At 47.7% G+C, this 18,921-nt stretch overlaps 1 protein-coding gene across 1 annotated transcript in view; it reads right to left on the minus strand.

Annotated features, from left to right (window-relative positions):
- LOC143959277 (inositol 1,4,5-trisphosphate-gated calcium channel ITPR1) overlaps positions 1 to 17,742 on the minus strand; it is a gene marked incomplete at both ends in the record, with an annotated part of 56,071 nt that extends 38,329 nt beyond the window's left edge. The window contains 8 exon segments of the mRNA XM_077467952.1: positions 2,186 to 2,230; positions 2,503 to 2,598; positions 3,241 to 3,387; positions 4,677 to 4,760; positions 9,524 to 9,622; positions 15,613 to 15,771; positions 17,256 to 17,342; positions 17,627 to 17,742. Of these exon segments, the coding sequence (XP_077324078.1) occupies positions 2,186 to 2,230; positions 2,503 to 2,598; positions 3,241 to 3,387; positions 4,677 to 4,760; positions 9,524 to 9,622; positions 15,613 to 15,771; positions 17,256 to 17,342; positions 17,627 to 17,742 (833 nt within the window).
- Between the last annotated feature and the right edge of the window lie 1,179 nt (positions 17,743 to 18,921).

The raw sequence follows: 18,921 nt of genomic DNA on the forward strand, positions 1-18,921 counted from the left end.
ATGCCGTGTTCAGATACTACAAAGTAACACTGTTTATAAACATCGTTCCTAAATGGAATAGATACAAAGTAACGTTGTTTATAAAAAAAAATCTGAAATGGAATAGAGATACAAAGTAACATTGTTGCTTCTGTATCTACTCTGCAGGTCAAAGGGATGAACTTCCAGACACAGATGTCAGTTAAAGCAATCTGAGAAGTATGGAAAAAAGTTTATCAAGATTTGTCTATTTAACCCCTTATTAACCCCAAGATGACCCTAATCCCCCCTACGGGGTTGTAAACCCTCGAGGTTTGCATTATATGCATTAAGGCAAAATACCTTCTGTAGTACAGCAGCCACTCCCCCCCCAACCCCCCTTTACTTACCTGAACGCGATTGTTCCAACGACGGGGATGAGCACAGCAGCTCCAGATGGTGTCTTGTCCTCATTGGATGGATTGAAAGCAGCAGGAGCGATTGGCTCCCACTGCCGTCAATCAAATCCAGTGATGCGGGAGTCGGGGGGGGGGGGCAGGACCGAGTCCTGCTGTCTATCAATGGACGCAGCAGGACTTGGGAGCACGAGTGTCCCCATGGAAATGGCTTCTCCGAGGGGGCATTTAAAAAGAGGAGGAGCACCACAGAGGGACCCTAGAAGAGGAGAATCGGGGCCACTCTGTGCAAAACCAACTGCACAGAGGAAGTATGACAGATTTGTCATTTAAAAATAAATAAAATAAAATAAACCTTTAAAACCCCTTTAACTCCTTCCTTCTCCCCTCGTATTTTCCAACTGATATTTTTCTTTTATAATATTTAAGCGTTTTATTTTAGTTTTTTTGGTCAGGTTTAAATAAAAGCACAAAATTTAAAAAAAATCCTTTTATTTCAGTTGTAAATAACTTTGCAATGTTTCGTATAAAAATCATAAAATTTTAAAAAAGGACAGATTAGAAAATCAAAGTTGATACTTTTAATCTACAACTTTTTTTTTTTTTTTTTTTAATGAGCATTGGACAAAAAAAAAATGCATTTGATGAAATTTTAAATCTTGAAATGAAAGCTACAAATCCTGCAGCCGTTGACCTTTAATATAAGGACACATTACCTGCCCAGGGATCCCGCGATGTACTCACCCGAGCCGATTCTTCCATCCGCTCCAGGCGCCGGAATCACAAGTAAGGGAAACGGGAAGTGATTCAGCCTCGCAGCTTCACAGCCTGTTTTATACTGCGCTTTGTGAACGGTCCTGTAGTCTTCTGGGACCTGAGACATGTCCTAGAAGGCTGCAAGAGGGGTAGGGGGCAAACTTCCGGTTTAGGTCACCGCGGCGATCTGAGCCGGATGTGGGAATGGCTACTTGTTAAAGCCAGGTACCCCCCCCCCCAAAAAAAAAGTGCCAAATATGGCAGTGGAGGGGCAAACAAGCCGAACTTCCCCTTTTGGGTGGAGCTCCACTTTCATGCCAATGTCATGGCTGAAGAATAGACTTATCCAGAGCAGAAATGTAAAAACTGCTCACCTCCTGGGGGGGGGGTTTGGGATGAACTGGTTAAAAATGACCTTCCAGGGTTAAACATGGAAAACAAGCACAAAATCTCCATACATAAAATACAACCAGCCGGCTCGGATATCCTCCAGGGGGCATCAAGATAAAACAAGTGCTGGTTGGCACGATGCCCGGCATTCTCAGATATTTACACCGCCATCCTTCCACAAGCCAGGACAACGAAAGCAATTTATGAACTGAAACATCTCAAGACCTTCAGAATGCTAAAATGTTCCAATGATTCGGCATGAAGAGAATTCACCACAAAAAGGTGTTTTGTGGCTTTTGGATTATTCAGCCAATGGAATAATCTCAGGGAATAGCTAAACACATGAATACCATTAGTGACGTTATGTACATCCTCTGCAGTATATGTACCATGGAGCTCGGTTGGTGGAGACAGCCATGAAATGGGCGAGTATTGCATGGAAGCCGGGGGGCTGGGCAGCTGGAGAAGATGCTGATAGGGGAAGCTGAGGGGGGGGGGGGGGGCTGGGCAGCGTGAATAAATGCCACCAGGGAAAATGCGGACCTGGCACAGCATCAAGGGTTGGGGGGGGGCACAGCGTCAAGGGTTGGTAATGGGTTAACCAAGCTGGGTCATGTTGGGTGGAGGTGGGTTAAGGCACCAAGGCTTCTACCTGCCATACTTACTGAGACCTCAGCTTCCAGGCTACCTGCCTCATAGTCAGGGTTCACCTGAGGAAAGAACCGTACAGTGAGAAAATAAAAATTAAAAAAAAAGTGTACCTGTTCTAAAGCCACCTGCTGGGGGGGAGGGGGGAGCAGCAAATAGAAGTCATGGCTGGTTACTTAATACAGTTGGAGATTTCTGAGACGGCTCCAGTTGGAGAAAGTCCTAGAAGCCTACAAATTTACACGGCTTGAAAAGCTTTGTCAACTTCCTGCTACGGCAATGTGGTCCTAGGGGCAAAAAAGGAAGTTCAAGGCCTTTGGGGTTCCTCACTCACCTCCGCCGCCAGGTAATGTCCAGTTGCCAAATGTTTAAATCTGAATAGGCTGTTCCAGTAGCCAGCGCCTCCTCTACACGGGTCATGCTGGACAACCTACCAAACAAGGAACAAAAAGTACGAAACATTAACCGCCAACTACATTTGTCCGATTTTTAGATCTGGTTAATTTTACTTCACGGCCGGCCAATGGAGTCAAACCTGCATCCTCTTCACAACCATGTCCTGCCTACCAGCACTCCAGCAATGGCTGCATGGTAATGTCTGGGGCGGGTTCTCTGCAGTGACACGTCTACATAAGGTTTGTAGAATCGGCCTCTTGTGGTCTCCATTGGAACGGAGATCAAACATGGTGACACACATATGAGATTTCAAGGATTGGATTTACCCCATTAAAGAAAATCAGTTCTAGAAGAGACCCCAAAATCGTCCTGAGTGGCCGTATAAAAGCTTCTTGGCTAATGGGCCAAAAGAAAATGACCATAACAGGTTCTCTTACAAAATCATGCACCGTTTATCTTTTTAGAACACCTTTTCCTTCTTAGTCCCTTGTAATAAGCTCACTGTACACCATTTTATTGAAAGGTTTCTCAAGGCTGAATAGGGTCAGACATATTTGGAGTTAAAATTTTGCTTCCAAGCCCTAAACCCCTACAGAGAAGACAAACGACAGACATTTCGCTGGATCGCTGAGCGTTTCAATCATAAATGAGGACCATCGGGTCATTGTTGGCTCACCTCCACTTCCCATAATGCCTTGGAGCTGGTGGCAGAGGTGGCGGACTGGCGGCCGGTGGTCCTGAGAAATACATACTGTTTCTTTCTATGGTCATCACACGTCAGGAACTTCTCCTGCTCTGCATGGAACAACCGCACAACGTCACCCTGCAAGAAGAAGAAGAAGGCACCACCATCCATCAGACAGAGGAGATTCCCACATGGGGCATCATTACAATGCAGCTTTAAAGAGATTCTCCAGAGTCAAAGCTTTCCAATTGGTCACTGCTCAACAATGTATAGTCTTCATCTGGTTCCAGCGGAAGTAAACCCATTGATTTAACAATTTCAGAAAAACAGCGAGTTTCCCGGCAAGTGCTGGGAATGTAACTGTCAGATTGCGAGTTTGGTCGAGAGGATAACCAAACCAACCAATGCCGGTGTCATAACTAATCGCATGTGCAGCATCATGGCAGTTGAATATTAAAACAGAGGCCAAGATGGCGGCTTCCTTGGCTGAAAACAATAGGGGGGGGGGTTACTTCCACTTTAACTCCCAAGTGCAGTCATATGAGGAGCTGAACGGGGGGGTTCTTGGCGGTGGGGGAAACATTAATGTAGAACATCAGGAAACATACAAACACAGGTTGTGCAGCCTTTAAAGTGCTCTCTGGTTACAATATGGGGGGACTTACCAGTGTCACCGTAGCTGGCCATGCCTGACCCCCTCCACCACCCGTGCCTCCCAGAGCGGATGTTACCACCCAATGATCACACACACTTGGCATAAGCTGGGCAGGATTATTTTTTTTTTCCAGTGGCCTGTACAGTGCCAGGTCCATTCAGCATGAGAAGAGAGCCAGGTACATGGAGCACAATCGCTTCAGAAGCAAAAAATGAGCAGCTTTAGAAACGGTTTTAGCTTTAAGCTGGGCATTAATTTTGGACACCATTAGATGTATTAGACAGTCTATGCTTTGAGATTTTCTTGCCAAGTATGGCACAGCCTCCTCCAACACCTGCCCACCCATCAGCCATGTGATCTCAGAACAAGGCCAGGACCTCACACAGCCCTAGACTGTCCTATGATACTTAATAAAAACCAAAAAGGCGGCCAAGTCACTCCACAAACTCCAAACAGCGACAGCAACTAACCTTCCACCCTTCACTGCAACACAGGGGCACATTCATGGTGTGTAGAGATAGAGGTGATAGAGAGAGAAGACAGAAAAGACAGAAAAGACAGAAAAGACAGAAAAGACAGAAAAGACAGAAAAGACAGAAAAGACAGAAAAGACAGAGGTACCCAGATTTCCTTAATGCATCAGTGACCAAAGTAGTTGAACTTTGCCCCTGGCTGTACCTACAGTGCGGATAAATGTAGACATTCCAAAAAAAAACAAAAAAAACTCCCCAAATCCCAGTTTCCACATCTTCCTCCAGATTTTCTCACTCACCCCCTTCAGGATGTCATCTTTGTTGTCACTCCACTTCATGAAAAGCACAATCTTCCAGCTGGTGTTACAGTTCACTGAATTCACCTACAACCAAGGAGCAAAAAAGAACCATTAGAATGTTCTGGAACATCAACCATTATTCAGGTCTTCTGGAACAGTTGTCTTGGGTGTTTGGGGACAATGATACCGATTGTGTCCGTGGATCAGCTATTATCCAACAGGGTTCTGTGGTTGATGGGCCTTCCATTTGATGGAGCCTACAAAGTTCTAGGACCAATGCTATTTGGCAAAGCCAACGGCATGACTTCAATGATCTTTGGGGGAATTTCGACCACTAATGTTGAGGGGGAATTATTTCCTGCTGATCCCCAATATATCGTTTTTTGGAAGTGGTTGCCCAACATCTCGAAATTTTAAAGGATTCTCCTGGAGAGAAAAGCTTTATAAAGGCTGCTGTAAACCGAGCCCACATATAGGGATGCAGACATTCTCTATCTGCAATTCAAGTGCCATCTGTTCTGGTGGATGAAGAACTTTAAAAAAAAAAAAAAAAATGAGTTATGAATTGGTAGGGGTCCAAGATTTTATTGGAGAAATTGTTAAAATGCACAACCAATGCGTTTCATGGATTATAGAATCCCTTCTTCAGGGCTAAAAACTGTACAAGGAGAGAGACCATATGTTTAAAATTCTAAATCATAAGTATTGGAATTTCCTTTCAAATTTGGCTGTTAGTGAACGCAACGAATAGAATTTATCACAAGTTACGAATTATCCGAAATAACGACTGCCGCATCTAAACAAATGGAACGAATTAACATTTTTAATTATTATTGTAACAAATAATAAAAACTTAATTTGTTCCGTTCCATTCGTTTAGATACGACATTCGTCATTTTGTATAATTAGTAACGTTGGATAAAAATGTATTCATTACATTCTCCAACAGCCAAATTTGAGTTTATAGGTAATCAGGATTTATAGGTATTAAAATTTTCGTTATTTCAGACTTCCGAATTTGTTAAAACGGGTTTTCGATAATTCGGATGTTTCTGAATTATCAAATTTGTCGAAATTCGTTTAAAAAAATAAAAAAAAAACAAATAAAACGAAGTGCACATGTTTATTGGTAATAACTGTTGCCAACAGATCAAAATGCAGGTTCTATGTTTAATGAATTTCTATTGACTTTCACGTTAAAGTGTCAGAATTTGTGCTTTAAAAGGCAACAGTTTTTGTTGGAACCCGTACTGTAAACAAAGTACTACCGGAAATAAATTCATACATTACATAAGAGTGTAAGTGGGCCCCAATAGTATTACATTACTAATAATTCACCCCTCAATGCAAATTGTAGGTTGCAGACAGTGAGGAAAAAGAATTTGATTTGCTGCAAATTTGTTAATTTTGCCCACTTACAATATCAACCAGAAAACAAGAAAAATCACATGATACAAACATTAAAATAAGTATTTGATCCCCTTAGTAGTTGGTGGAGAAACCCTTGTTGGTGATCACAGAGGTCAGACGTCTCTTGTAGGTGGTGATGAGGTTTCCACATCTCAGGAGGGATTTTCTCCTCTCTTCTCTACAGATCTTCTCTAAATCCTGAAGGTCTCTTGGCAACTCAAAGTTTCAGCTCCTCCATACATTTTCTATGGGATTAAGGTCTGGAGACTGTTGAGACCACTCCATGACCTTACTGTGCTTCTTCTTGAGCCACTCCTTTGGTGCCTTGGTGGTATGTTTTGGGTCATTGTTATGCTGGAAGACTCATCCATGACCCATCTTCAGTGTTCTGGATGAGGGAAGAAGGTTCGCCAACATCTTACAATACATGGCCCCGTCCATTGGCCCCTCAATGCGGCAATGTCGGCCTGTAGCTTTATCAGAGAAACAGCCCCAAAGAATCATGTTCCCCCCTCCGTGTCACTGTAGGGATGGTGTTCATGTTCCCACCTGTGTGTGTGACTGTAGGGATGGTGTTCATGTTCCCACCTCTGTGTGTGACTGTAGGGATGGTGTTCTTAGGGTCATAGTCACCATTTTTCTTCCTCCAAAGACAGTGAGTCGAGTTGATGCCAAAGAGCTGAATTTTGGTCTCATCTGATCACAGAACTTTCTCCCCGATCCTTCTCTGAATCATTTAGATGTTCACTGGCAAACTTCAGACGGACCTGTCCATGTGTCTTCCCCGAAGAGGGGGACCTGTCCATGTGTCTTCCCCAAAGAGGGGGACCTGTCCATGTGTCTTCCCCAAAGAGGGGGACCTGTCCATGTGTCTTCCCCGAAGAGGGGGACCTGTCCATGTGTCTTCCCCGAAGAGGGGGACCTGTCCATGTGTCTTCCCCGAAGAGGGGGACCTGTCCATGTGTCTTCCCCGAAGAGGGGGACCTGTCCATGTGTCTTCCCCGAAGAGGGGGACCTGTCCATGTGTCTTCCCCGAAGAGGGGGACCTGTCCATGTGTCTTCCCCGAAGAGGGGGACCTGTCCATGTGTCTTCCCCGAAGAGGGGGACCTGTCCATGTGTCTTCCCCGAAGAGGGGGACCTGTCCATGTGTCTTCCCCGAAGAGGGGGACCTGTCCATGTGTCTTCCCCGAAGAGGGGGACCTGTCCATGTGTCTTCCCCGAAGAGGGGGACCTGTCCATGTGTCTTCCCCGAAGAGGGGGACCTGTCCATGTGTCTTCCCCGAAGAGGGGGACCTGTCCATGTGTCTTCCCCGAAGAGGGGGACCTGTCCATGTGTCTTCCCCGAAGAGGGGGACCTGTCCATGTGTCTTCCCCGAAGAGGGGGACCTGTCCATGTGTCTTCCCCGAAGAGGGGGACCTGTCCATGTGTCTTCCCCGAAGAGGGGGACCTGTCCATGTGTCTTCCCCGAAGAGGGGGACCTGTCCATGTGTCTTCCCCGAAGAGGGGGACCTGTCCATGTGTCTTCCCCGAAGAGGGGGACCTGTCCATGTGTCTTCCCCGAAGAGGGGGACCTGTCCATGTGTCTTCCCCGAAGAGGGGGACCTGTCCATGTGTCTTCCCCGAAGAGGGGGACCTGTCCATGTGTCTTCCCCGAAGAGGGGGACCTGTCCATGTGTCTTCCCCGAAGAGGGGGACCTGTCCATGTGTCTTCCCCGAAGAGGGGGACCTGTCCATGTGTCTTCCCCGAAGAGGGGGACCTGTCCATGTGTCTTCCCCGAAGAGGGGGACCTGTCCATGTGTCTTCCCCGAAGAGGGGGACCTGTCCATGTGTCTTCCCCGAAGAGGGGGACCTGTCCATGTGTCTTCCCCGAAGAGGGGGACCTGTCCATGTGTCTTCCCCGAAGAGGGGGACCTGTCCATGTGTCTTCCCCGAAGAGGGGGACCTGTCCATGTGTCTTCCCCGAAGAGGGGGACCTGTCCATGTGTCTTCCCCGAAGAGGGGGACCTGTCCATGTGTCTTCCCCGAAGAGGGGGACCTGTCCATGTGTCTTCCCGAAGAGGGGGACCTGTCCATGTGTCTTCCCCGAAGAGGGGGACCTGTCCATGTGTCTTCCCCGAAGAGGGGGACCTGTCCATGTGTCTTCCCCGAAGAGGGGGACCTGTCCATGTGTCTTCCCCGAAGAGGGGGACCTGTCCATGTGTCTTCCCCGAAGAGGGGGACCTGTCCATGTGTCTTCCCCGAAGAGGGGGACCTGTCCATGTGTCTTCCCCGAAGAGGGGGACCTGTCCATGTGTCTTCCCCGAAGAGGGGGACCTGTCCATGTGTCTTCCCCGAAGAGGGGGACCTGTCCATGTGTCTTCCCCGAAGAGGGGGACCTGTCCATGTGTCTTCCCCGAAGAGGGGGACCTGTCCATGTGTCTTCCCCGAAGAGGGGGACCTGTCCATGTGTCTTCCCCGAAGAGGGGGACCTGTCCATGTGTCTTCCCCGAAGAGGGGGACCTGTCCATGTGTCTTCCCCGAAGAGGGGGACCTGTCCATGTGTCTTCCCCGAAGAGGGGGACCTGTCCATGTGTCTTCCCCGAAGAGGGGACCTGTCCATGTGTCTTCCCCGAAGAGGGGGACCTGTCCATGTGTCTTCCCCGAAGAGGGGGACCTGTCCATGTGTCTTCCCCGAAGAGGGGGACCTGTCCATGTGTCTTCCCCGAAGAGGGGGACCTGTCCATGTGTCTTCCCCGAAGAGGGGGACCTGTCCATGTGTCTTCCCCGAAGAGGGGGACCTGTCCATGTGTCTTCCCCGAAGAGGGGGACCTGTCCATGTGTCTTCCCCGAAGAGGGGGACCTGTCCATGTGTCTTCCCCGAAGAGGGGGACCTGTCCATGTGTCTTCCCCGAAGAGGGGGACCTGTCCATGTGTCTTCCCCGAAGAGGGGGACCTGTCCATGTGTCTTCCCCGAAGAGGGGGACCTGTCCATGTGTCTTCCTGAGGAGGGGGACCTTGCGGGGGCTGCAGGATTTCAATCCATGGCGGAGTATTGTGTTACCAATGGTTTGTTTGGTGACTGCATCATTGGTTGGTAGGAAATCAAAAACTGTTTACTCCCTGAACTGCAACACCATTTATAACATGTATGTATTGTGTGATTTTTCAGGATTTTTGGTTGATATTCTGTCTCCATCATATGATAGAAATGATAGACCCTTCATTTCTATGTAAGTGGGCAAACTTACACAATCTGCAGGGGAGACGATCAGCATTTTCCCGCTGTATAGTGGATATACACAAGACTAATAACATTTCTTATAAACATGCGATAGGAGAAAGTCAGACAAAGCCCAAATGACTTTGTATAGCATGTATAGCATGTATAGCATGTATAGCATGTATAGCATGTATAGTATATATAGGTACAATGATGTACACATACTGTGACTCACCTCATTACATCCGGGGTTATCCGCTAGCTGGTGGCTGCTGGCGTGCAATGGCTGCCCAGCATTGACGGGGTTAAGGACAACTTTATCACCGATGACCACCTACAAGAAGAAGACACAGGGTGGTAAGTGCAGGAAATATCCGACATTTCTACGAGTCTCCAGCATGGCCGGTACTCTTCACCATTTGTTACAGAAGGTCTCTGGAGTGACCCTTCCGCAGCCACCCAATGAATAAACGTCTCCCGATATGTGCCGACATCACGGCCCCGAGTGACTGGAAGAGAAACATTCCGTCTGACCCAAATGATACCAGACCCCGAGGCGTCCCACTGAACATCCAACAACCCACCCACCCCCCCCCCCCCCCCCCCCCCCGAGTTCTGACCCGGAGGACCCTTCATGTATCCATGGGGAACGTTAAAACAAGAAAAAATAAATAAAATAAATGGTGGCTTTACACAGAAGCCGAAAACGAGGGAATTCATTGAACGTTCTGCTGGAAACTATTACCATCAACACCACAACCCCCCCATTCTACAACGGGGAGGAAGCAGCCAAAAAATAAAACCAATATGTCAGCATAATTGTCAGTTCTGTACGGCACTGTATACTGTTTATGGGACTATTTATTCTGTACGGTCTGTTCTCAAAGAACTCCCGATTTTTTTTTTTTTACAAAACACCCTCAATGCTTCTCGTGTTCCTGAAGAGTTGTGGATTCGGCCATAAAAGGGACAGTGCAACCACCACCGACTCCAGGATCCGAAAACTGAACTCAGAGCAATCCTCACACACACACACACGCATGCACACACACACACACACACACACACACACACACACACACACACGCATACACCACCTTAACTGGCAAAGTTTTGTTTTGTTTAACGCTGTCTGGATGTTCCTGTGATCCACACATACATGCCACACTGCAGCATCAGTGGTAAACCTTGTGGCCCCCTGCATCGCCTTCTACAGGCAATGAAGTGGTTGTACATAGTAGATGACCATAATTAGGCAGAGAATAGGAAACAATCTAGTAATCTTGGTAATATATACACACACATTGATGTGCAAACCACAGAAACAGCTGAACAGGATTTGAAGTGCAGTTCCAATGTGTACATGTCAGTTGTGTATTTTTAGTGCGATGCAATAAGATGTCTCTATGCAGGAAGTCACACATTGTTGCCAATTATACAACCCAACACTCGTGTTTAGTATTTAATTTCACAAAAAGCCACAACATAGCTGGAGGAATTACAAGGTGTTCAGAAAGCTGAACGGGAGAGAAGTGTCAACAATGAATTTCCTTCACAAGACACCAAATTTAGAAACTGAGGGGGGGGAAAAAAAAGTGGAACCAACTGAATCCTCAACCATATTCTACACCCGCCGTTCTCCACCCAGCAGCATGACACCAATCACCTTCACAGAATGTTACCCCAACATTCCATATTCCTGATGCAGGCATACCCCGCTTTATGTACACTCACTTTACATACACTCGCGAGGACATAGCGGTGAATGAAGGCATAGCGGTGAATGAAGGCATAGCGGTGAATGAAGGCATAGCGGTGAATGAAGACATAGCGGTGAATGAAGACATAGCGGTGAATGAAGACATAGCGGTGAATGAAGACATAGCGGTGAATGAAGACATGCCTGCCAGGACATACCCGTGGAGTGGATGTAAAGTGGTCCAAGCTAAAAGTTGCTGCTGAGTAACCCATGCATGGATAGTTCAGATTCCCCACTACTAGAAGACACCCTCCCTGACCCCCCCCCCCCCCCCACTATAGCCCTTGACACCCCAGAAGTAAAAAAGGGTATTGCTTCACTTTAATTACATTTTCATTTTACATACATGCTCTGGTCCCCATTGTGTACTTAAAAGTGGGGTATCCCTGTATGTGGTTGCTGTACCTTGTACTAAAAAAAGAAGTCTCCCGTACTTTGTATTGCTTCCGTGTGTGAAATCCATGGTGATCCTGCCAGTCCATCGCTTTCCTATTATAAACTGACCATGCTAGTCATAGAAGCACATCCTTCCCCCAGTGTGGTCCGTTTTCTGGGAGCTTTAAAGTGATTGTATACCCTTTATTTTTTTACCTATAGGTAAGCCTATAACAGTATATAATGTATGAGCCGACATCCACATACAACAATCGGGGTTGTACAAACTCCAAAAGAGGAGGAACGAAAAACTTAGACCCCTTACACATTGGGGCGCTTTGCAGGCACTACAGTGCTAAAAATAGCGGCTGCAAAGTGCCCTGAAACAGCCGCTGTTTTGTCTCCAATGTGAGTCCCCGAGGGCTCACACAGGAGCGGTGCGCTGGCAGGACAGAAAAAAAAAAGTCCTGCAAGCCGCATCTTTGGAGCGGCGTGTATACTGCTCCTGCCCATTGAAATCAACATGGCAGCGTGGCTATACCTGCCGGCAAAGCGTTGCTGCAGCAGCCGCTAGCAGGGGGGTAAAACCACCTCCGCTAGCAGCCGAATACCGCCGCTAAAATTAGCGCCATTTTACTGCCGACGCCGCTTCCGCCCCAGTGTGAAAGGGGCCTTACCCCAAAGCGTGGACGCACACACGCTGATGGCGGTGAGTCAATGAAGCATGAATTGATGGTCTCCAACAAACTGGTCAGCCGGGACAGTATACGTCTCAATCTATATCCAGGGGTGAATCGATCGTCTCCAATGAATGCCCCAACCAGAACTGTTGCAGTTAGGACAGTATATGTGTGCGTCTATATCCAGAGAGATCTGTGTTGGATGTTCACAACAAGGGCTCCAGCCGGCAGGTGTTAGTGAATATCTGACTGACAGCATTTGTCATGGGATAAAAAAAAAAAAAAAGGCCTCCACATAGTGCAGATAAATCCAAGACAAAAAGGGTTTTAATTGCATAAAAATAAAAATGTACAGACCATCAATTAAGATGTGTACATAGCGTGATCACAAAAAGATACTACAATGAGTGTGGTATAAAGAGCCTGGCAGACTATTACCCGACGCGTTTCATCATTTATGCCCCAGTAGATGTCGGGTATATAGTCTCCTAGGCTCTTTATACAGCCGCTAATTTAGTACACCTGCCGGCTGGAGCCCTTAATATATAGACGCAGAAGAATACTGTCCTAACTGCGACAGTCCTGGCGGAGGCGTTCATTGGAGACGATCGATTCACCCCTGGATATAGATGGAGAAGTATATCGTCCTAACTGCGACAGTCCTGGCTGACCAGTTCGTTGGAGACCATCCATTCATGCTGGATTGACTCGCCGGCTGTCGGCGTCCACGCTTCGGGGTCAGAGTATTCATTCCCCTTCTTTGGCGTTTGATGTACAACCCAGATTGTCCTATGTGGATGTCGGCTCACATTATACACCTTTCAATTTTCATCATAAGAAAATAATATTTCCCACTCATCTCCAATTGACTTCACACCGCCATGTGGAGGGATTTGGGACTCTTGTGGTTTAGAGGTCGATTGTTCTTTGTCATAGGACTGTACTGTGAATGTTTTTAGCCCGTTCTTGTGCCACGGACGCCTGAGATTACTCACCATCTTTTATACATGGAATGATTTTAGTGGATTCTTATATATATTTGTATCATCTCTTCTCACACATCATTTAGTGACGCAGCTCTCTTCACAGGTGACGTTTGGATGCGTTCGGTTATTTCCCAGCGCTGCATTTTTATCACCATTCATTTCACATACAATTTGTCGCAGTGGTGATGGTAGTTGCTGAGATTATGCAACTTGAGTTATTAGCAGTGCAACTTTTTCTTTATTATATTTTGCTAAGCCTATAACAGTGATGGGGAACCTCGGCACCCCAGAGGTTTCAGAACTACATTCCCCATGATGCTCTGGCCCTGTACAGTGTAGTGGAGCATCATGGGAAATGTAGTTCCAAAACATCTGGGGTGCCGAGGTTCGCCATCACTGGTCTATAATGGGGCCTACCTGTAGGTAAAATGAATGTTTCCTAAACCGTGTAGGTCACTTTGCATGCAGCCGCTGACACCAGCAACGCATGCGCTGTGAATGTCCGGCTGAAGTGCCAGACCTTACTGGAAAGAAGTCTCCCCGCACATGTGCAGGAGTGACGACATCGCTGCTCCGAAAGAAACGCAGCGGGAACATGTCACCTTGTTCTAAGGCGAGTATTTCATAATGAGCTAGTATGGGCTGTATACTAGCTCATTATACCTTTGCCTTACAGGTTTTGTATGTGCGGATATACAGACACTTTAAAGCGGTTGTATTGTTCCGTGGTCATTTTTACTACAGGTATGTCTATAATAAGGTCTATAATAAAACTTACCTGTAGGTAAAATGAATCTCTTGTAAACCTGCAGAGTTTAGGAGATGTTCGCCCTGCATGCAGCCACTGACAGCAGCGCATGCGCTCTGAGGGTCCAGCGAATATCTGTTGGAACGGAGGACTCCCACACACAGGAGTGACATCATCACGCCTCCGGCCACTCACAGCGCTGAAGCCCGCAAACCCAGGAGAAAACACCAGGGAACATGTCTGCCCCCTCAGCGGTGACCGGCCACACTACGGGAGCTTCTCTCCAACGTATTTCATAATGTGATAGTATGTGATGCATACTAGCACATCATGCTATTGTGTTGCAGATTTGTTTTCTTTTCTGCGGTTTACTACAGCTTTAAACTGAATGGGCCGATTTACAGAGTCACATTCTTTCAGGGTGGATTTCTAACCACTAATGTAAGAGGCATTTTTTCAAATTGATTCCCAATTAACTGATTTTAGTAAGAGTTCCCCAAAGCTGAACATATTTAGGAGGGCTCCTTTGGGGGGGGGGGGGGGGGGGGGGTGGGGGGGGAGTTTGGATAGGCCGATTTGCATGAAATGGTCAAGAAATGTTCACTCCTGCCCTCCACACCGCCCATTCCAAAATGGTCATATGTATTTGCCCCCTTATGTGGCTGTAACATCCTCCATTTTTATGGGAGGACTTTCCACAAATTTGAGGGTGTCTGTGGGAATCTGGGCCCATTTGTGAGGTCAAGTACTGATGTTGGATGAGAAGACCTGGCTCATACATCCAGCCTTACATTGGGCAAAAAAAAAAAAAAGATCCAAAAGACATGGCTGAAAATAGCATTTCAATTCACCCCAAAAGGTGACCAGTAGGGAGGCGGTCAGGTGACCAGTAGGGAGGCGGTCAGGTGACCAGTAGGGAGGCGGTCAGGTGACCAGTAGGGAGGCGGTCAGGGCTCTGTGCTGGACAGTCGAGTTCCTCCACACCACACTGGTCACACCATGTCTTTATGGAGTTGCCCTCCTTCCCCCGCAGCCATTAATATGGAGTTGTCCCCTTTGTGACTAAGGGCCTCCACTTTTCTGTGAAGGATTTCCACAAGTTTTTGTAGGGTGTCTGTGGGCATTTGTCCCATATGTGTGGTCAGATACTAATGTTGGGTGAGGAAACCTGGCTCACATGTTGGGCACCAAAAAAAAAAAAGAAAGACCCGGCTCAACATTGGTTTCCAAATTCATCTCAAAAGGCGTTCAGTAGGGAAGAGGTCAGGGCTCTGTGCAGGACACAAGTTCCTCCATGACCTCAAACCTACTGAACACCTTTGGGAAGGCCTCATAGGGTTAAGGGCAGGTCCCGTATCTGTATGGAGCTGGCTTTGTACACAGAGGGGGTCACAGTGGAACAGAAAAGGGTCTTCACCAAAGTGTTTCCACAACCTTGGCAGAGCACAATTTTCTACAATGTCTTTGTATGATGGGGGATTACCAGGACCTTCACTGGAGACCCCTGAACTATATTAGGAGGTGGTCCTCATTTTTTAGGCATTTAATTAGAATGGTATAATATATATATATATATATATATACACACACACACTTTAAGAATTGTATCTTTTCATATGAAGAAAATTAATAAATAAGGGGAAAACGCCATTACTAGCGATCTGCAGATACGACTACAATGTCTATAAAGAGAGGAACTCCTATTTGTGAAGAGAAGGAGAAGTCAAGCCTTGTAGGATCTCCCCTCCTCCCCTATCCTCTCCCCCAATCACTCACACTGTCACCGATGGACCGCAGCTTGTAAAATGGTTGGATGTAGAACCAGGAGCCTTCATTGCCGGCCTCGTCCAGTGTTACCCGCATTGCGTTCTTCTCCAGCAGAGCCGGGAGGCGTTTGTTCACCGTGAGGTACTTGTTACTCTTCAAGTGTAGCAGCTAAAAAGAGAAAACCGATCAATAGCCTAAAAATGTCTCTTATGAAGGTAATTCCCGAGCCCCGTCCAGGTCTAGATATCAGCTTCTCAACTCTCATTGGATGTTGAATAGAAGGTAAAGTGCAAATTACCCCAAAACAGGAAGTGAAAGGACAATGTGAGGGGCAAGACAGGAGTCCCCATTGGAAGATCTTCCCCTTACTTGCCTCTCCAGGGCAGCTGTAAAGTTTGGAATCATCACTTTCCGGCAGTGGTCACCTGGACCAACAAAGAGCATGAATCCCTCTAGTGGGGACAGAGCAATAAAAACCTGACAGGGGGCCCCTTTCTATTCAAAACATGTGTGTTGGGTTTAAAAATATTATGAATACAGTATTTTATTATAATATACTTTGTAAAAGACCATTTTAGTTCCATGATTTGCCTCTGAAGAAGTTCCTGTAAATTCTCTGCCACCCGCTATTTCCTCACTGGAAGAGCGGATATTGGCACACCAGTGAGGTCTTGCCACATGGCTCCTGCCACATGAACAAATCACTCATGCAGCCGGTGTGGACGAGCCCATTAATTACTTTTTTAATGTATTTTAGAGGCCTGTTGGGGGAAGGGGGGCGCTCCGGTGAAATATCAGGGGTATCCCAAGACCCCCGATGTCTCACTTTTTAGACCAAGCGATTGTAATATGGTTCCCATATCCTGTCTCTGCCGCCTCAGCTGCACTGCACAATGAATGAACAGGAAGCACTCTGTATAGAGGCTCCCTGATCAATCACAAACATAGTAATCACAGTTTATGGAATCCCTGAAACCAATCCCCGTGTGGCTCCCAGATGCAGCAGCTGACAGCGGGCGGGAGGAGGGAGGAGCTGATGTGCTGCCCGGGGGAAAGGGGGGGGGGGCAGCTGAACTGCAATTAGCAGCCCTTGGGACTGTCTGCACCAGAAAGCTGCCTGGGGGCCCGACCCCCCAACTGAACTGATGGTGGCCCTGTGTGGAGGCATCAAAGATCTTACAGGTCGGTATGTGCTGTGAGCCGGATAAGAACCTGGAAGAGCCGTGGCAGATGGGAGCTGTAATGGTTTGTGGATTCAAAGAAGTCTCTATTATTACAGTCTCCTACATACCCCTCCCCCACCCCCCCGGGTACATGGAATACTTGGTCCCATTTTCCTGCATGATGGAGGATGCCAAGCTACATGTCTGGACACCCCCCCCCCCCCCCCCCAACAATGCAACTGGGAGGAAAATGGCGGTGTTGGTAGCCAGTACTCAGTACTCATCTCCAGCTCCAAGCATTTGTTAGAGATGAGCACCATGAAGAATGAAGGTGGGTGGGGGGTGGGGGGGGGGGGGGGTTGTGTCCCTGGCAGACTCCTAGCATTCAGCACATACCTCTAGAATAAAAAATGTATTGATCGACCTTTGTGACCGGTGAGCCACAAGATAACCCCCAACCCCCCCCCCCCCCCCGACAGAGTACTGCACCTGAATGACATTCCCGTACTGGATGACTGTTCCCAAGAGCTTGCGGTTCTCCGTATCATTTTGCTTTTTCTCCAAATCTGCTGCATGCTGAAACACACAATGAGACGGATTGCTACATTGTCACTTGCACAGAAATTATTATACAGGATTTATTATTATTATAATAGCAGAATTATATATTTTATAATACAGGATATTATATATTAGGTATATTTTATTATTATAATACAGGATTTATATGGCGCCAACAGTTTGCGCAGCGCTTTACAATATGAGGGCAGACATTACAGTTACAATACAGGAGGAATCAGAGGCCCTGATCCTGAGAGCTCACAATCTAGAAGTCGGCTGTATGTGGACGGAGGACTTACATGCAGCTTGTTGAGGAGGACGGTGTCGGTGGTGTTGCTGGCTCCGGGTTTTGCCGCTTTCCAGAACTGTTTCTGAGCTGAATATCTGTTCATGGGGCACAGCCGGAACAGGCAGTCTGCAGATATAAAGAGGGTGGTAAAGTGGGCATGTTTTTTGGTTTATTTCCTGGGTCGGTCCTTCAGACACAGCGGGAACATTCCTAAATCCACATCACCGCTCCAGACTCCTCCGCCAATCGGCAGTCGGGGTGCCGGACCCGAGAGCCCGCCTCCGCCTCACCATTCAAGGATATGAAAAGCTCCAATATTTGCTCTATAAATGAAGCAATTCTATACATCGCAATCTCCCCCTAAACACCTTAACGCGCTTCACCCCCTTGAGAGCAAGTCTACAGTGGTGAAACGCATTAATGGGTGGGGTTTAGGGGGATATAATATGTACGCACTTGCTTCATTGGCAGTGCAATAAAAATGCTAAGGGCGGAAAATATTGGAGTGTGGCTCTCAGCTTTTCAAATCCTTAAGGTGGCTGTAAACCTCAGACATGAAATCTGAACAAATCATATCCCTCTATAGTGTGTACTTATCTCAGTCCAGAGCACTGAGTGTCATTTCTGTACACTGCCTCCTTCCTCTGCTATCAGTAGCAGTCTGCTCCTCCCTACCCTACCCATCCTCCCTCCCTCTATCTGCGCGAGTCTCCTCCTCCCCTCTATCGGCGCGAGTCTCCTCCTCCCCTCTATCGGCACGAGTCTCCTCCTCCCCTCTATCGGCGCGAGTCTCCTCCTCCCCTCTATCGGCGCGAGTCTCCTCCTCCCCTCTATCGGCGCGAGTCTCCTCCTCCCCTCTATCGGCTCGAGTCTCCTCCTCCCCTCTATCGGCTCGAGTCTCCTCCTCCCCTCTATCGGCTCGAGTCTCCTCCTCCCCTCTATCGGCGCGAGTCTCCTCCTCCCCTCTATCGGCGCGAGTCTCCTCCTCCCCTCTATCGGCGCGAGTCTCCTCCTCCCCTCTATCGGCGCGAGTCTCCTCCTCCCCTCTATCGGCGCGAGTCTCCTCCTCCCCTCTATCGGCTCGAGTCTCCTCCTCCCCTCTATCGGCTCGAGTCTCCTCCTCCCCTCTATCGGCTCGAGTCTCCTCCTCCCCTCTATCTGCTCGAGTCTCCTCCTCCCCTCTATCTGCTCGAGTCTCCTCCTCCCCTCTATCTGCTCGAGTCTCCTCCTCCCCTCTATCTGCTCGAGTCTCCTCCTCCCCTCTATCTGCTCGAGTCTCCTCCTCCCCTCTATCTGCTCGAGTCT

The sequence above is a fragment of the Lithobates pipiens genome, unplaced genomic scaffold (assembly GCF_037356315.1).
Source record: "Lithobates pipiens isolate NorthernLeopardFrog02 unplaced genomic scaffold, aLitPip1_a1.2 Scaffold_69, whole genome shotgun sequence".
Taxonomy (NCBI): Eukaryota; Metazoa; Chordata; class Amphibia; order Anura; family Ranidae; genus Lithobates; species Lithobates pipiens.